This window comes from Lepidochelys olivacea, assembly GCF_965140295.1.
Source record: "Lepidochelys olivacea isolate rLepOli2 genome assembly, chromosome: 3".
In the NCBI taxonomy this organism is placed as follows: Eukaryota; Metazoa; Chordata; order Testudines; family Cheloniidae; genus Lepidochelys; species Lepidochelys olivacea.
In genome coordinates, this window is record NC_140413.1 from 146,298,719 (window position 1) to 146,318,641 (window position 19,923).

The window sequence follows — 19,923 nt, forward strand, 5'->3', positions numbered from 1 at the left end:
CAGACTAATTCAGAAAACAAATAGTTGTGCTAAGAATTAATTATTTTTGGAACATCTTTGAAAATGGAGAAATATCAATAGTTAAAAAAAGTTCCTAGGGAAGAGGCTAAATTATTATGGGCCATCGATGAGTTAAGTCCTTTTGACCCATGTACAGAAGATCTACTCTATGTGTGGATCTTTTCCACATATATTGTGAGGGAGGGGAGAAGGAGGGTGTATCAGTTTCTCCACCGCAGATTTTTCCCCAGTTTCCACAAGTCTGGTGATTTGCTGGAGGTAGAAGATAAGAAACAATCCCCTCATCAGCACTGGAGACATCCCCAGAAGTGTAATACAGAGGTAGAATAAAAATGGATCATGAAATATAAGCAGCATTACATTTAAGGGCAGGGCAGGGTAGTTTTGTTTGTGGACAATAGGCCACCATTTCTGAAATCAGGAGAGAAGTTTTAGCTGATCATGCTTTTCTTCCCCAGATTTGACATGGAATTTCTGCTCTGCTTTGGGAAAAAAAGGTTTAGAAATATGCAGGATATAGATGCCACAGTTGTCAGCAAACAACTTCAGACATTAATATTCTATGGCATGCCTATGATAATACACACTTACATACTTCTTGCATGTACCATACATCATATTTAATCCATTTTACAAAAGTGGATTTTGAACTAGTATGTAAATGCTTTCTAGTTTAGAAATCATAGATCTGATCAACTCTAAAGGCTCTCAGAAGCAGTCATTCATGGCATTCCATTGTACCTGTTTAATAAATTACTATTAAAAATATTCAGGAAAATTTTATTGTAAAAAATATACTGTTCAAAGCTAGAAAGCAATTTTTAAACAACTTTACCATCTATTTCCCCCTACTTCCAATATATTAAGTTATAAGACATTATTACATTTAATTTTTAATTTAATTTAAATCAAATAAGTGTCTTAAATTAATTGATAAAGAATTTATAATGACATAGTGTGGCAGCTTATGACGACAGACTATTATAACTATAATTACAAGATGTGATATAAAGAACTGAAAACCTCCTTTGGATCCAGTTTTACAAGGATTGAAAACATACAACTATAAAGGAAATTATAACTTTCCATAACATTTCTATTTTTTTTGGAAAGTAAATCTTTTGTAAATCTGTACTGAGCTGTCATCAATGTTAGTAAGAATTTATTTAACACCTTAGATTATATAGGACTGCTTACTGACAAACTCACCCTATTCACATTTCAGCAGCACAAGTGTTAGATACAGTATGCTCAGAAAGCAGAAAAGATGAAGGTTTAATTATAAAAAAAGCAAATACCAGTATGCCTTTCAAGAACTATTTTTGGGGAAGAATCATTGGCCTTTTAATAACTTAAGGGAATTCTTGTAGCTGTATTTAAAGTAAGTACTTAGGCTTCAATCCCAGGCCCAGTGATTTCAGTACATTGAGGGTTACTGCAAGCCCAAAGCTCAAGTAAAGCTTTCTTCTTCCCTGTGACCAGTTCATGAGTGGTGAGAGAATTAGAGATATGCATTGGGCTATGAGGGGGGCTTAGGGAGCTCATGACCTCCCACCAGCAGAGTTAACTGCAGCCTCTCAACCTTTTATATACTGGGCCAAATATACCAGGTAGAATTAGTGGGGGAAGCAAAAGTGGATGGGAATCTGGGAGGCAGTGACCATGAGTTGGTTGAGTTCAGGATCCTGACGCAGGGAAGAAAGGTAAGCAGCAGGATACGGACCCTGGACTTCAGGAAAGCAGACTTCGACTCCCTCAGGGAACGGATGGCCAGGATCCCCTGGGGGACTAACTTGAAGGGGAAAGGAGTCCAGGAGAGCTGGCTGTATTTCAAGGAATCCCTGTTGAGGTTACAGGGACAAACCATCCCAATGAGTCGAAAGAATAGTAAATATGGCAGGCGACCAGCTTGGCTTAATGGTGAAATCCTAGTGGATCTTAAACATAAAAAAAGAAGCTTACAAGAAGTGGAAGGTTGGACATATGACCAGGGAAGAGTATAAAAATATTGCTCGGGCATGTAGGAATGATATCAGGAGGGCCAAATCGCACCTGGAGCTGCAGCTAGCCAGAGATGTTAAGAGTAACAAGAAGGGTTTCTTCAGGTATGTTGGCAACAAGAAGAAAGCCAAGGAAAGTGTGGGCCCCTTACTGAATGAGGGAGGCAACCTAGTGACAGAGGATGTGGAAAAAGCTAATATGCTCAATGCTTTTTTTGCCTCTGTTTTCACTAACAAGGTCAGCTCCCAGACTGCTGCGCTGGGCATCACAAAATGGGGAAGAGATGGCCAGCCCTCTGTGGAGATAGAGGTGGTTAGGGACTATTCAGAAAAGCTGGATGTGCACAAGTCCATGGGGCCGGACGAGTTGCATCCGAGAGTGCTGAAGGAATTGGCGGCTGTGATTGCAGAGCCATTGGCCATTATCTTTGAAAACTCGTGGCGAACCGGGAAAGTCCCGGATGACTGGAAAAAGGCTAATGTAGTGCCAATCTTTAAAAAAGGGAAGAAGGAGGATCCTGGGAACTACAGGCCAGTCAGCCTCACCTCAGTCCCTGGAAAAATCATGGAGCAGGTCCTCAAAGAATCAATTCTGAAGCACTTGCATGAGAGGAAAGTGATCAGGAACAGCCAGCATGGATTCACCAAGGGAAGCTCATGCCTGACTAATCTAATCGCCTTTTATGATGAGATTACTGGTTCTGTGGATGAAGGGAAAGCAGTGGATGTATTGTTTCTTGACTTTAGCAAAGCTTTTGACACGGTCTCCCACAGTATTCTTGTCAGCAAGTTAAGGAAGTATGGGCTGGATGAATGCACTATAAGGTGGGTAGAAAGCTGGCTAGATTGTCGGGCTCAACGGGTAGTGATCAATGGCTCCATGTCTAGTTGGCAGCCGGTATCAAGTGGAGTGCCCCAGGGGTCGGTCCTGGGGCCGGTTTTGTTCAATATCTTCATAAATGATCTGGAGGATGGTGTGGATTGCACTCTCAGCAAATTTGCGGATGATACTAAACTGGGAGGAGTGGTAGACACGCTGGAGGGGAGGGATAGGATACAGAAGGACCTAGACAAATTGGAGGATTGGGCCAAAAGAAATCTGATGAGGTTCAATAAGGATAAGTGCAGGGTCCTGCACTTAGGACGGAAGAACCCAATGCACAGCTACAGACTAGGGACCGAATGGCTAGGCAGCAGTTCTGCGGAAAAGGACCTAGGGGTGACAGTGGACGAGAAGCTGGATATGAGTCAGCAGTGTGCCCTTGTTGCCAAGAAGGCCAATGGCATTTTGGGATGTATAAGTAGGGGCATAGCGAGCAGATCGAGGGACGTGATCGTTCCCCTCTATTCGACATTGGTGAGGCCTCATCTGGAGTACTGTGTCCAGTTTTGGGCCCCACACTACAAGAAGGATGTGGATAAATTGGAGAGAGTCCAGCGAAGGGCAACAAAAATGATTAGGGGTCTGGAACACATGACTTATGAGGAGAGGCTGAGGGAACTGGGATTGTTTAGCCTGCAGAAGAGAAGAATGAGGGGGGATTTGATAGCTGCTTTCAACTACCTGAAAGGGGGTTCCAAAGAGGATGGCTCTAGACTGTTCTCAATGGTAGCAGATGACAGAACGAGGAGTAATGGTCTCAAGTTGCAGTGGGGGAGGTTTAGATTGGATATTAGGAAAAACTTTTTCACTAAGAGGGTGGTGAAACACTGGAATGCGTTACCTAGGGAGGTGGTAGAATCTCCTTCCTTAGAGGTTTTTAAGGTCAGGCTTGACAAAGCCCTGGCTGGGATGATTTAACTGGGAATTGGTCCTGCTTCGAGCAGGGGGTTGGACTAGATGACCTTCAGGGGTCCCTTCCAACCCTGATATTCTATGATTCTATGATCCTCAGAATCTATCAGCTTGGCATGCAGCTAGTTTACGTAATATGCTGGGGCTTAAATAATCAATTCTTCAAAGTAAACTAGGTTCTGATAATCTGGCTGCAAAACGTTAACTTGAACCACATATTACTAGACAATAGTTTATGAAGTTCCCTAACTAAACAGGATTTAAATATATGCCTACTATCTTTTTCAAAGGGATTTGAGCAATAGAATAGACCAAACTGCTCAAATTGCTGCCATTTGAATGGAAAAAAATTAATTAAACCTTTATGACTCATACTGCTTTCTGGATTAAAGTGGGAGGAAGGGAAGAAGATTAAAAACCTCTCATATTCACATTCACAATCTGACAAATCAACGGTTTATAGAGCTTCTATAGTTTGGATAGATAGAAAAGATACTGGAACTCTACAGAGATTATTTAAACTATATATATTTGCATTATTACTTAAAATAAACAACTGAACAAAAATGTGAATGTCTTAAGAATCTGTGCATAAAGCTGCATACAGAAAAGTAACAATATCTCAGTCTCCCAGTAACAGGATCTCAGTCTACCACCAAAGGATTTACAGTAGGGTTCCTTTAAAGATGTAGCGATCTTGGCAAAATACTGTTCAGTTTTTGTGCTTAATCTATTTTCTGTTTTTCTGGTGTGATCCATTAAGCTCCCTTACCCCAGTCAGTTCCATCTCCTGAACTTCTAGATTCTCCGTCTCCTTCATCTGATCCAACCAAGAAGTCAAACTCTTTCAAAGCTTCTTCTGTATCTCTGTCTTCACTGCTATCAGACACCACTCTTCTCCTCACCATCTAAATAAAAAGAAAAAAAAGCTAAATTAAACTAAAAATACAACTTTGTATCTACCAGTACTATTTGCTTTCACACGTGGAACTAACAAAGTTAGAACAGAGGCAGGAAAAAATTAAACATAGGGTTCCTCTATTTTAGCGGCGGGGGCAGGGAGGAAACAGGACAAAGTAAACACATTTGATTTATTCAAACAGTAAATCTAAAGGAAAGTCCTGTCTAAAACAACAATCTTCCTCACCCTAAAGCAGTCAATACACAACCTTAGCACAGTAAGGGCTATACTGGTAATTTACCAGGGATAGTCTACAAGTGTGACAGTCTGTATTCTTATGTTCACCCTTTTTACAAAACTGATTTGTTCAGAATCATCTTTGCTGGGCAAAATGGTGGTGACCTTGCCTATTTGCTGCACATTTTACCACCACCATCTATGCTTTTGTCACTTCTAAATTGTATTTTCTTTGGTCACTTTAACACCATCTCAGTAATTTGTTAAAAAACAAAAAGTTCTAAGCTACACTAATTCATACTATACTTGTCAACTGAAATTTAATTTTTCCTACAACAAAAGCAGATTGTCTAGGTTAAAGTCATTTAATTAACCAGTGACTTAGGTTTGTTATTGGTTTCAGAGTAGCAGCTGTGTTCGTCTGTATTCAGAAAAAGAAAACGAGTACTTGTGGCACCTTGTTACTGTAAATTATAATGGTGTCTATTTCAATGAAAAACTGCTTTTGAGCAGTACTTATTTCACTTAGGCCTGATCGATACTAAAAAATTAGGTTGGCATAACTACATGAAAAATCCACACCACTGAGTGGCATAGTTCAGCTGATCTAAGCAGTAGTACAATGATACTCAATAGGCAGCCTCCGAGCCAAATGTGTTCCACCAAGGCTTCCTGTGTGGTCCACCAGGTCCCCTTAAAAAAATGTTTATAATTAAATTCACGAATAGTGATGTGCTGCCTACCATTTGCCTATGACTTCCTATCTGCCAGAGATAAAAACAAAGATGACATTGTGAACCATGTGAAGCAAGTTTCCCTACCTAATTTTATGGCAGTGGAAAGACTGGAGATAAATTACAAGGATTGTCTGTCAGTACTGCTTTATGATTTTAAAAATGCCAAATACACATCTCTTAAAGAGGCTGAATCAAGCAACTTAAATGACACTGCCCAGCTATCACTGTTAGATTTTATGATGGTGAAATTTTCAAGGAAGAATTTTTGTGCTTAATACCATTAGAAACATACACCCAGGAGAGATCATTTTTGCAAAGGTAAAAGGCTTATTGAAAAAATTTTTTTAGATCTGCAGAAAGTAAATTTGCTTGTTACAGACGGCAGTCCCTCGATGACAGAGAAAGAAAGGGCATTTATTTGTACTTCCAAAGTCAATCACCATTGTACCATCAAACAACTAACTGTTCCGTTATTTTAAAATTATATTTAAATACCACTGATTAGACAAACATGATTTATTAGGACAACATTTTCAGACATTTTCATTTGATCAATTGTAACCTTACCATACATTGTATACTCAAAGGGAAGTTTAGTCATTGTGTAGTAGTAGGATTTTATGTTTGTATTTTATATAATTTAGAATGAAGGATGAAGAATAATAATGTAGCATGTATTAAATATGTTGGTGTATGATTTGATCATATCCTGCCAGCCAACCTTTTTGAATAGCAGAAAGAAATGGCCGAATGGGCCACTGGTAAAGATACATCAGCCAGAATCTGTCTGTGCTGATTTCAAGGCAGTGACAGACCTTTGAGGGTCACCAATTTGTAACAGATTTAGCACTTTAAAATAAGCAAAAGAATGCCATGATTGTTTTCTTTTGCATTGCAACTTGATGTTCCTGTTCAAAATGTTCTGTGTAAATTAATTTTGTTTTGTGTGTGAATAAGGAATGTGTGTGTTAAGAGATAAGTGTAAAGGCCATCACCGAACCAGATGGTCTAGGGAGGAACCGTAGACAGACGCAAGGGCGCCAAGAGCCTGCAACATGCCCCTATTTAAATGTCAGAGGAGAGCAGATTAACGACTCTAAAAATGAGACAGGCACCTATCAATGGGGACAAGATAGCTGTAATCACAACCAGCATGGAATAACTTCCTGAGGAACTTAATAAAAGAAAACAAGCACTCGTCAAACAACAATTGATTACATGATGGTGCAAAACTAATTAGTCCCAATGAAGGAAAATCACTATATAAACAGGGTGCCTTGCCATGAAACTTTGGGTTCGTCCTGCTAAGACTTCCCCGGAGCATCGTTTTGCGACCAACGGAACCCGGCTCCTCCCTACTGGTGATCAACCTAGCTGGCCACTAGATTGATCCAGACTGGTAACTATAACATCGACTGGTGGGACAGTGTGTGTTTGTGTGTGTGGTGTGATTGAATGTATATGCCAATTGTTGTATCTTCAATAAACATGGTGTATTGCCTTTTCCCCTGAAAAAGTTCCCGTGTGCTTCTTGTAAGCATAACAATTTGACAAAACGATACGGGATTGGGTTAAATACTAGGGTTGGGTTTATTCATATATTACAGATACATTTACTTTAAAATTCTCTACAAGCTGCTTAAAAATGAAATGTAATAAGTTTTGGGAAACTGCAAAAAGCATTTTCCTCAAATTAGTTTAAAAATTTTAAGCAAATATTTCACATCAAATGGATTTCTGATTTAGAATTACAGATTATACTTCTCAACACCAAAAGAAGGAAGAAGATTGAATTAGAAGGTGTGTGGTTCCTAAAAAATAAAATTGATCAGTTGCTCATTAAAAATAATTAGGTTCACAAACTTCTGGATTCAAACAGAGCAGGTGGTGGCAGGAGGTTTGTTTTTTTTTAAATAAAACTAACAGAATAGACCAAAGAAGAGTAAAAAATAACATTTGGGGATAATTTTCAGGCTCCAAGTAGGCATGCTTACTTTGTGCACACAAATTCAGAAGTACATATCTTACGCTTCCAATCTTGCGCACCCAACTAGGCAGATATACATTTAGTCATATATGGGGTGTGTTTAATAATTTGCATGGGGCACACGCGGATGCACCTGTATAAGGGACACAGAATCAGCCTGTTTACTTTTCCTTAACCTCACACTTTCCTTTTTCTTTTCTGTTCACCACAAGTTTTTCAACAATGAGATTTTTTTGACCCACCGTTGAGGTATCAATCATTGTTTTCTCTCTTCTTTCAATATCTTCATCCTCATCTTCATCACTGAAATCTGAAGCTGCATTTTCAAGAAATTTGAAGGTCTCTAGCAGAGAGGCAGAGTCTGTCAATTCTGGTTTCCTGGATAAAAAACATATTTTGAATAAAGAAGAGCAAAAACAAAAAAAATTTGCATTCACCAATCTGGTTGTTTTGTTCTGTAATGACCAATGCTCTGCAAGATAAAAATAAGTCAGTTGGTAAAATTGGACAATGATTATATGTAATTATATTTGTGGGCAAACAATATAATATTAATGATGGGTCCTTTTTTCTCTCTCTCTCTCTCTCTTTTTTTTTTTTTTTAAAACACCCTGTAATTATTTCTTGCTCAGCTGCAATTCCCAACTTAGCTGCTTCAATTTTCTGAAGTATTTTAGAACAGTTTCCAGCTGGGCCCACATCACAAAACACCACCACAACTGGCACCCTTCTTGGCAGTTGCAGTAGAGAGCAAAAGGACTGAATGAGCCAAGACAACCAAGCTAGCTTTCAAGCATTCACAGGGGCACAGTAATCTGACAGAGCAGAATATGACTTCACTGCTGCCTGTGATGCCCCCCATCTTGCTGGGAAATAGAATGCTCCAGACCCATCAATCACGCACCTTTGATGAGTACTAAATTTGCTACTGTAAAACAGTTCAATGAGGGGAAAAAATCCGTTTAAGACTAAATTAAGTACTAGGGGTTCTAAAGAGCAGTTAACATTTAATAAAATATAATTTTGCTAACATTACTTTTGTCAATTCTGGCAGAAATCCAGAAAATGTCTCTGGAACAGGAAGAGTTGGTATGTCAATAACGGTTAAGAGAAAGAATCCAAGCTAGACCTTGTGACCATTAATCAAGGTAATGTTGATGAACATACAGTACAGTAAAAGAGATCCTAAGAATAAACATAATTAGTGAATCAGTACTTCAAACTCCTAGGATGAATAAGAAACCATAAAACTAAATCAGCCTAACACTACTCACAATGGGACAGAACTCTGAACAAAGATTCTGGTAGGAAAGCTAAATACAGATGGAAACAAGTGGAAAAAACTCCAAACCCCAGAGGTACACAGATAAATGAAGCTTCACCTTGCAGACATGTTTTCTCTGCCTTGTGCTCTGGTAGATTTGGCAATCTAATAACATTAACTCCTAATGCTTTTACTTGTGGTATTCTTGCCATTTGGCAAATCACATAAATATCTAATATTTTTACTTGCTATTACAAGTGATGTCTAAAAATGCTGTTAGCTGAAAAATATGAGAGAAAACTTATCCATTTTTTAGTTTATATTGTGCATTTGACAGCACTTTGTGTAAAGTCAGTTTCAAGGTTTACCCTGTTTAGTCAGTTTCCTTTACGGTTCACAAAGCAACAGGAAAGTGAAAATCATTAAAAATTATGAGTATGTGATTTGAAGAAAACCGGCAGGACCACTCAAGGATAAGAGTAGTCACTAAAATTACTTTTAACTCAATAAAAATCAAATAGATTTTAACTTTACATTACCAATTATTCTAGAATACCAAAAGAAAAAGCTTTAAATAGTTGAAAGTGAAACCTGTGGTTGAAAGTTGGTCGATGTGTGAAGCGTAATCTTGATAATGATAAAAGGCTGAACAGCAGGATAATGACAGAAGCAGCTGTAGGGAGGGGGAAAAACAGGACTCAGCTGAGGGCACCCCTCCCTATAGCACCTTTACGGGGAAATTCCTAGCACACACATTGAGGGCAAGAGGACCAGGTGGTACAATATGCTTTTTTAATGATTTCAGATTTGGGAAATATCTGAACTCACCCCTTTTTGGAATAAAGAGCATAATTACCCTCACAGAACTCCCAATCCTCTTTGAGATAATGTAGAGCATACACCCCTGCCCCCAATTCTGTTCTATGAGAAGTACTCCAGAGATATAATTTAAAGCTCTCACTGATATGACTGGTCTGACCATACCAACTTCAATTCCTGCCCTGAACTGTTGTTCCAGCAAAAATTTTGGCTTGGAAGCCAGTTGGTCAAAACCTTAAAACATAAGGCACTAGTCCAAAATGTATAATGTTCATTTGGCTTTCAAGGTCTAAAATTTAGGAGCTGGTTCAAATACAGTAAACTGTAAAACACGGGGCACTAAAGTTTAACTCACTGTTTTTAATGATGATGCCACTAAGAGCATATTGAATTTTCTTTGCTGCTTCTAACATGACCCATAATATTTTATAATTTAAAATTAAATTATTGAAATTAGTTAATATTATATTGAAGACAGTTATTGTCTTTATGACACTTCAGATCTTTTAATTACTGGGGCCTTCCTTCCACCTTGAATCTTTCAATTGCTGTGCCCTCCCTCCCACAAGGAAAGAGGTTAGTTCCTTCTCAGAGACTCTTGTCAGTGACTAATAGTATCAAAGACCAAAGACAGGTAGTCTTAAATAAAAGCAGACTTTATTGGTATATTACAGAAACAGAGAAAATTCACAAAATAAAATAGTTAAATACAGGCTCAACTTAGACTAAAAAATGTTTAATCAGGCCAATACAGAAAAAGTCTGTGTCTGAACCACAGTTTCAAAGGCCTAATCTAGAGCACCAGAAAGGCTTCACATGACCCAGGGTAGAGAGAGGGGTGGGAGAGTGTGTTTTAGCAAAATCCCCTCTCCTACTTACAGAAAATACAGCTTTTTGTTCTCCCCAAGGCCTGCTTTGGGCCTCATATATACGTTACATCACTTTCCTAAGCTAGTTTTTGTTGACTCCTTATCTCTTCCTACCAACAAAATCTGTTCAAATGTGAGGCCATAGTATCTTTAAGAACTCCCTTCTCATGGTATGAAAGTTCTTTCAAGCCTGCCAAAATCTTAGTTGAGCTGTGTCTCAGACTGAGTACAGAAAACACACGCATACATATCAATTAGCTTATTCTTTTCTATGACTAATGACTCTAAACGTTTTGAAGAATTTTCATTACCATGCAGAGAGCCAGGCCCTTTATAATGCAGTATAACTGAAAATATGGAAATACATGTCACCAAATAAAACTGTAGAACTGCTTTAATATAATTTTTACCTTGTGTATAAATTTATGACAGGCTAGACAGTCTGTCACAATCTCTTTGAAACTTCCAGTGAATTAACACACTATACAAGAAACAATGCAATACAAACTAAAAGTAGGAAGTAATACTTACAAAATGGTTTGGATGTAAACTGCAAGTTTACTAACTGAAGCAGCTTTCAGCCCATATAATTATGTCCCAACAAATGTACATGAAAAGATAAGGCTGCTTGACTAGCCAGATCACTATACCACTCCACAAACAATTTTTGTAAAAAATAATTGGGGTAACATTTAAAAGTTATTTCTCTATTCATCTCTCTCCTCTTCTCTGCTTCCCTCTCCCCTATTTATTAATTTTTTTTGGTCTCTTCCTCTTCACTCCAGAAGTGCCTTGTATGAGGTTTCCAAAAACAAGGTACTGGTACTGGTCATAGATGTGTGGCAGTGTAATGAGAGAGGCTTCTAAAGTGAAGCTGTTGTCACAGGCCCGAGTGTCTTCATTGGATCAATAAGAGTGGGACCTCAAAGAACACGGTAAGGTGTTGCTTGTTGTTTGAAGCATTACTCCTAATGATCAGCTAAAGCCAACTGGCCCAGTAGTTTTCCTTCAGAAGCCCTGTTTAAATTCATCTGGTGAGAGTGTCTGGGTGTGGCAAAAACAGCTGTTTTTGAAGCCCCACTCAGGTAAAGCAAGAGGGAGATAGGAATTGAGGAAAGGAGGGGAATAAAAAGCGATTTTTAGAAATAAAAAATAGTTTTTCAGTGTTATAATTGTTTTTATTTACTATTTGTGTTGAATTTGCACACTATTTTGGAATTATTTCCTTCCTCCAATTAAATTCAGGGGTTTAATTTTTTTTTTCCAATAAACCATTTTATAAGTATGCTAACACACACTATGTATGTTCATCAGCCAGTACACAAAGAGCAGGTTTATTAAATGTGTAAGTGCTAAGAGGATTTATGGATGCAGGAATTACTCAGGTATTCTGCCTTTTGGAGTAGAAAGACATTTAGTTGCTTAAGTCTTGGTTGGAATGGTTTATTTCACTCCAGAAAATAAATCCGGGTCATGGAAAAATGCTTAATTATTCTCCTGACATTAGGGAGCAGATTCCATGACGGTTTTCACTTGAGTTTATTTTGCTCATGTGTAAGATGTGAAACAGAAATCAGCCTTATTAAAATAAAAAGGCACAAATCCAGTTTGAGATTAGGGAGAGATTACAGCCCAATTAGCCTTAACCTTTAAAAAAGTGATTTTTTAATAAATGTTAGAACTCTTGGAATGAGTTTCAACTGGTCATTTAAATGCAGTTTCTCATCTTTGAGCCTCTTTATCAAGTCCTCAGCATCATAAATTATCTATTTTGTTATTAAACATTTTATTCCTTTATTCCATTTCATTTTTATTCTATTATATGTTTATTCTTCTGTCAATAATAAAAATATACCCTCAAAAAGAAATTAATTTGGACTACCTAGGATTCAGTTAAGGGGTAAAGTGATTAAAAAGAAGATTTAAGGAGTAAGCTAAAGATACTTAAATACTTTCATGTTGCACAAGGCTACACATGACATTTTAGTGAGGCAGTTTCCATTTGTTTTGTTTAATGATATAAAACATTTGATGTGGGAAAAGCACTCATTCTGTTCACTGCAGGCATTGGAAATTTCAAATGTTAATAGAAAGTTATGTTTAGTATCTGTTTTTGAGTGCATTCATGCTCAGAAGTTGTACTTATCTTCCGTAATGCAAGTGGGTTGATCTGAAGAAAGTGAATATAGCTCCCCTTTTAAATGCCATGAAACATGTGGGAACAGGACTATCAGTGTCAGGCTATCAAAATAATGTTTTCATAAATGGAATCAAAATCTTCCAGGAAGCATCCCAAATCCACATGATGTTCTTGAGTGTTAAAGTGTTCATGAGGATCTGTACATTAGCAGATATACAGGAATGTGTAAAAAGACAAATATTCAGCCATATGCCTAGTGGCTACTGATATACTAGACTATGAGCAGGAAAAACTTTAACTCCTAACTTAAATGATTTTCAGACAATTGGAGTAAGTTGAGCATGGTGCTCCAAAAATACTGTCCAGCAAATCTACTGGAAATCCAACATCAACATGTGAAAAGCTGAGACTATCCAGACTTAAAACAATTTTCTGAAGTAGTTAGAAACTCACAGATCTTCAGTTAAGCATTTCAGTCTATGAGAAAAGAGTCACTGTCTTCACAGTACTACCACAGTAGCAGCTCTGCCTACTGCTACCCTCGTCCTCCCCACATAGGAACACTGAGATGAATAAAAGCAGCCTCCTAACACCGTCACCCCAAGCATTCCAAGCTTCTTCATGGAAATTTTCCCATTTTCCAGAGATGTAGCATTTACAGCCAACACTATAGCATTGAACATTAGAATCCTGGTACTCCTTAGGAAATTCTGCACTTAAAAATTCTGAGCAAAAAAATAATAATTCTGAGCACAATATTTTAAAATTCTGCAAAATTCTGAAAATGTTATTTATTAATAAATAAATGTGGAAGCTCCAGCAGAGCAGTGAAAAGCACAGGCTACTGGCTGCACGAGGGCGGTTGGGGTTCAGCAGGGAGTCTGGGTGCTGGGGGAGTGGGGCTTGGTGGGGTGGGAGGTCCAGGTGCAGTTGGCTGGGGCAGAGGGGTTGAGGGGCTCATCAGGGTGGGGCTTGTTGGGGTGGAGGTTCAAATGTGGGGGCGGTCTTGGTGCAGCGGTGCAGGTCCAGATGCAGACGGGGTGGGGATTGGGGGGGGGCAGGGCTCAAGAGGGGGTCTGGGTGCAGCGGGGTGAGGTTTGGTAAGGAGGGGTCTGGATGCTTGCGGGATGGGCAGATGGGGAGCAGCTCCCCATACAATGACCTCCTCCCCCCCTCCCGCCTCCCTCACCCCCCCGCAGCTGAGGAGCAATGGGGGCAGGAAGTGGAGTGGGGGAAAGCATGTGGAGTTTTCTGCAGCTGGGGAAGATTCGGGGGGTGGGTCTAACGTGGCCCCAACCACTCCTAGCAGGGGAAGAGCAAGTCTCATCTTTCTTCCTCCCCAGCCCAGCTGGGACCTGTAGCTGAGCCCAACATAGGGTAGGAGCCACCTGCTGGGGAATCCCCAGCCCCCCCCATGGTGATTTATCTCTGCTGGCTGCTCCAGGCACCCAAACCGATGTGCCTGCACTGCAGCTTCCTTTTGTTTCTCCACCATTTTCTGTGGGCAAGCAAAGAAATCTGCAGGGGCCATGAAGTCTGCACATATCAAGTAGCACAGAATTCCCCCAGGAGTAAATGCTGGCCATGAACATAGGTCAGGTGAGATATGGTATAATGGATGTGTGCACAACAGGCAAAATAATTTTTCCCTCTTAAAAAAAAAAAAAACCCTACAAAATAAAGTGATTACATTTTTGAGAGAAGAGTATCCTCCTTTCCTCCCAGAAACCTGACATCTGGCCAGTTTGATTTCATGCAAGGACAAGGGAAGAAGACAGGGTTTATCCGAACAACAGTAAGAGACATTTGGTAGAGGACAGGAGGGAAATGAGAGACGTCGGTCTATATGGTGGAAGGCAGTAGACTAGTGCCGAGAGAGGCTGAGGTAGCAACAGCAATTGCTGCACTTGGTGCAATGCTCGTACATAAGATACTGTGCTAGAAGCAGACAGTATAAAAGCATCACATGAGATCCTCTTTCTGGGGATCACCTCGAAGTGCAAAATTTGACTGGCATTTGTCAGACAAATTCATTCACCACTGGCATGCAGGCAAGTCCTTTTATTAAACCTTGACTGCCACCATGGTGGATTGATTTAAACCATGATTTAAAAGCATCAAGTGGAAAGCCTAGATTTAAATAATTAATTTTAAATCAAATTGTACTTCTGCTATTTTCTAAGACAGGTACACGCTCATTGGCTGGTAAAACCATTAAAATACATGGACATGCAATAAAATAGAGCCTTTACACTAGATTTGATACATCATTTTGCTATCTAGGAGGCATACATTTATTTATATATATTTATTTAAGCAATTATATAGATTAATATTTTCAGATTCATATTAATTGTACGTTTTCAGTATGTTAGAAAATGTTGAGTGATTTACTGTTTATTTAAAGATACAGACTCACAGAAATGTAGAGCTGGAAGAGACCCTGAGAGGTCACCAAGTCCAGCCCCCTCTGCTGAGGCAGGACCAAGTAAATCTAGACCGGGGTCGGCAACCTTTCAGAAGTGGTGTGCCGAGTCTCCATTTATTCACTTTAATTTAAGGTTTTGCGTGCCAGTAATACATTTTAACATTTTTTAGAAGGTCTCTCGCTGTAAGTCTATATATTATATAATTAAATTATTGTTGTATGTGAAGTAAACAAGGTTTTCAAAATGTTTAAGAAGCTTCATTTAAAATTAAATTAAAATGCTGATCTTATGCCGCCGGCCTGCTCAGCCCACTGCCAGCCTGGGGTTCCGTTCACCTAGGCCGGCAGCAGGCTGAGTGGAGCCTGCGGCCAGGACCCCGCTGGCAAGGGGCTTGCAGCCAGAACCCCAGACCGGCAGCAGGCTGAGCGGGGCCGGTGCCCAGGACCCCAGACCAGCATGTGCGGCTCAGCCCGCTGCCAGTCTGGGGTTCCGGCCACCAGCTCCTGCCAGCCAGGGTCCCGGCTACCGGCCCTGCTCAGCCCGCGGCCGGCCTGGAATCCCGGCCCTGCCCCCACAGGGTGGGTACCTACCTTCTCCCTGGTTCTAGCCCATTCTCTTCTTCTCTCTCTGCACTGAGCTGAGGGTGGGAGTGCACTGAGCACAGAGCTGGGGGTGAAGGAGCAGGTTGGGGTTTAGGGTCTGGCCAAGAGCTAGAATGAGGGAGGGGGCTCAGGGTTGGGGCAGGAGGTTTGGGTGTGGAGTGCTTACCTGGGCAGCGCCCATTTGGTGCGAGGGGTGCAGGCAGGAACGTGTGTGGGGTGTGTGTGTGTGCAGGAGCTCCCGTTTGGTGCTCAGGGTGTGGGTGAGTATGTGGGGGGTACAAGAGTCAGGGCATGGGGTGTGGGAGGCTGGGTATGTGGGGGGGGTGCTGGAGTAAAGGCTGGAGTATGTGGGGGGTGTGGGGGATGCAGGGGTCAGGACAGAGGGCCGGGTGTGTGTGTGTGAGGGGGTGCCAGGATCAGGGCAGAGAGCTGCAGGGGGTGAGGAGGGTGCAGGAGTCAGGGCAGACGGCTGGGGGTGTGTGAGGGAGGTGCAGGGGTCAGTGCAGAGGGCTGGGGGTGTAGGCTAGGGTCCTGGGGCTGCTCCCAGCCCCCTGCCCAGAGTGGCTTATGGCAGGGGGCTGGAGGGGATATGCCCTGATTCCCCCCCTTCCCCACAGCCCTGTCCCCACTTCTTCTCCACCTCCTCCCTGGAGCAGCAAGCGCACTGCAGCTCTGTTTCTTCCCCTCCCCTGCAAAGGCCATCAGCTGATCAGCGGCAGGGAAGGAGAGGAGGAGGGGCAGGAACCCAGCACGGCAGGGGAGAGGGGACCTTGCCTGCTGTGCAGCAGCAGCTGGCAGGACCAAGCTTCTTCACCCTGCCCCTGCGGGTGGGGGAGGGAGGGGGCGGGAGAAGAGCGGGCCGGGGCGGGCAGGATTTTTCATGGCACGCTGCTGCCTGCCGGGGTCCCGGCCTGGGTTCAGCAGCGGGCTGAGCGGGGCCGGCGGCTGGGACCCGGCAGGCAGCAGCGTGCCACTAAAAATCAGCTTGCGTGCCGTCTTTGGCATGCGTGCCATAGGCTGCCGACTCCTGATCTAGACCATCCCTGACAGGTGTCTATCCAAACTGTTCTTTTCCTTTACTAGATAATTAACTTTTTGGTCATGATTTGTGTCAAGCTGTATAAGGATGATAATTGGAATTTAAACACACAAAACAGCACATAAAATTTATTTTTTATTAACCAAAACAACCTTAAATGTTTTGGATATATAAAATTTAACATGTTTCACATTTACATCTAAATGATATATTAAACAGCTGGACTAACTGCAATCAGTGAATTAAACTGATTATTTCAGGGCAGCCTGGGAAAACTTTCAAATATGCTTAAGTGAAAGTGACTGGAACGTAAGTCCCTACTTGCCTAAGACTCCTGAAAATGAGTTACTTAGACTGACTTATTATGCCATATTAATAAAGCTTGACCTCAAAAGCTAGAAACGGGGGACAACGTCTTTCTTTACACAGAAAAGCAGCCTTGAATTCAGTTTTTGATAGAGGCTCAGGGATTCAGCACATTTTTTTATTATTGAGATGTTTTAAGAGAATATAGTAAGTTTAGGCCTCAACATATTTTGTATTAAATTCAGATTTCCTTTTAAGTAGGTTTTTAAAAAAAAAAGAATTTTTTAAAAAATTAAAAATTCGATATTTTCATAAAAAATGGATTTTTATCCACTTTGATTACAAATCAATTATTTATGTGTACTTTTACTGTAACATTATTACATAATAGGAAGGTAGCCTAGACATGTTCAAATCCTAAGAAAAGTTATAAGTTATCACATTACAGAAGCCCCTTTAGCATCGCATCTTATCTGACTGTATTGAAGGTTTACATTTCACTGACTAACAGTTCTTCACTTGGCATCCTCCAGTTTTGTACTACCTTTCCTACAGTATTAATTTACTACAAACTGAAATGGTATTAGCTAATTACTAACAACTTATATTCCAATAATAATAAGAGACACATGGAAAATGTAAGTAATGACCATACTGTAGCTTTAAGTGTTTAACTCTCGAGATTTCCTCCCAACATTACATCTGCACATATTGAATGAGTTCTCTTTGTGTGGTAGTCACTTTGGCCAATCTGCTCTCTCCCTCTTTCTCTCTCTATATATATTACACACAGTATATATATAAAATCTTTTAAACATTATAACTTAGTGTGTCCTCTGTGCTTTCCCCTTCTTTTACTCTGAGATCTCTTTTCCCTCAAACTGTAACATGTTTCCTCTCTTTCTTTCTGTGCCTTTCAAAGTCCCTCTTTCCCCCTAGTTTGTGGTCTTTACTTCCTTCACTCATGTTCTTTTCCATCCCTTCTCAATCTGTCTCAGAGTTCTCATCAATTTGTCTCTTTTCTTCTTCTCTGTCATTTCCTTTTGCTCTTCTTCCGCATACCCTCTATCACAGCACCCTCCAATCACTTCTTTCTCTACTACCATCACCACCACCCCATTGTCTCCCTCCTGCCCCCAATCACAAGCTTATTCTTGCTTCATAATCTTCCACCAGCTTTCCATACACCATGGATGTGGGGAGGAGGTGGAGCTGACTGAACTCCCCTATTCTTTCCCCCTCTTAGAAAAGTAAGCTGTCTGGGACTAATGGGGTGCCTCACTCTGGGTACACTTTCCTCTGGGCCAGTGGAGAGTGAGCTACGCCATCTAAACTTTCCCCCAGTTCTTCCCACAATTTAGGCAGAAGTTTTTTCTGAGGGTATGTCAACACCACGATTACACACTCGGAACTGGCCTGTGCCAGCTGACTTGGGCTAAGGGGTTATTTAATTGCAGTGTAGATGTTCGAGCTTGGGACCCTCTCACCCCTCAGGTTCCTAGAACCCAGGCTTCAGCCCAAGCCTAAATATCTACACAAAATTAAACAGCCCCTTAGCTGAGCCCCTTAGCCCAAGTCAGCTGGCCTGGGTCAGCCACAGATTTTTAATTGCAGTGTGGAAATACTCTTAGAGGCTGACTTGCTTGGGTGTAGGGATTGACAGTGTCAAGTCTCTGAACGCTGAACAAATATTCTGACTAGGACTTGGCTCATCCTGCTTGCCCTTAATCTCAATCACGTACTCAGCACTGGTGCTCTTCTAGAGGTTGAGGAAGCAGACAGGCCATGCAGCCCATCAGGACTGAAATGAAGGGAGAGAAGCATGAAATATCTCCTGCACTGTAATATAAGATATGATAGTTGATCGCCTATGCACACATACCATACAATCCAAAATATTCACAACACAGTTGGCCAGTCATACACTCTGCCCTGCAAGAGTTCTTCTCAATCCTTTGGTAAAACCCTGACATCCTTCACTTCTAAGAAGAGGCAAACCAGTGGTCTGAGCTGACATCTGCAAACACAGAATAATTTGAAGAATGCAGAAACAAGCTCAGAGAACTCCATCATGAAATCCTCATATAATGGATGATCTATACATGAACTGAACCATAACATTTGTCATGTTCCACACACATAAAACACCCAGATCCTCAACTAAACTCTTCTCATCAGTTAGCGACCCTGTGCGTTACAAGTGAGATGAGAACATCGCAATTTCTCAGACTACACATGCAATACCATAATTCTGCAACTGCAAGCCTTCTAAAACGACAGATAATTGGTGGATCACTGAACACTCACAGCCAGAAATAGCCTGCAAATGCAAACGTTAACCTTATTCAAGTTTTTGTTGTAGCAGTGCTGGTCCCAGGTATTATTGAAATTAGAGAGACAACCTCTGTTGGTGAAAGAGACAAGCTTTCGAGCTACACAGAGCTATTCTTTGGGTGACCTGGAAAGCTTGTCTCTTCTACCAACATAAGTTGGTCCAGTAAAAGATTTTACCTCACCCACCTTGTCTCTCTAACTTTATTCAAAACAGACCTAGCTCTGTAAGATCAAAGCTTATGGAGAAGAAATCTGAAGGAACAGTTACACCCCCACTACATGCATAGTTCTCAAAAAGGAGAACTGAGTTGCTGAAGGAGGCAACACAAAGTATCTGGTGCCACCAACTCCAAGGCCTATCTCCTCTACTGAGTATCCTCCTAACAAGTATCTTTAAATGTACTAGCTCAGCTCCATCATTCAATCCAATTTACCCATTACAT

At 40.9% G+C, this 19,923-nt stretch overlaps 1 protein-coding gene across 2 annotated transcripts in view; it reads right to left on the minus strand.

Annotated features, from left to right (window-relative positions):
• Positions 1 to 19,923, minus strand: part of STRN (striatin) — a 108,846-nt gene that overhangs the window by 33,802 nt on the left and 55,121 nt on the right. For both annotated transcript variants that reach the window (XM_084624412.1, XM_084624413.1), the window contains exons 6-7: positions 7,921 to 8,056; positions 4,589 to 4,724 (exon numbers count right to left, since the gene is read on the minus strand). In XM_084624412.1, the coding sequence (XP_084480538.1) occupies positions 4,589 to 4,724; positions 7,921 to 8,056 (272 nt within the window). The remainder of the gene's footprint in view (positions 1 to 4,588; positions 4,725 to 7,920; positions 8,057 to 19,923) is intronic.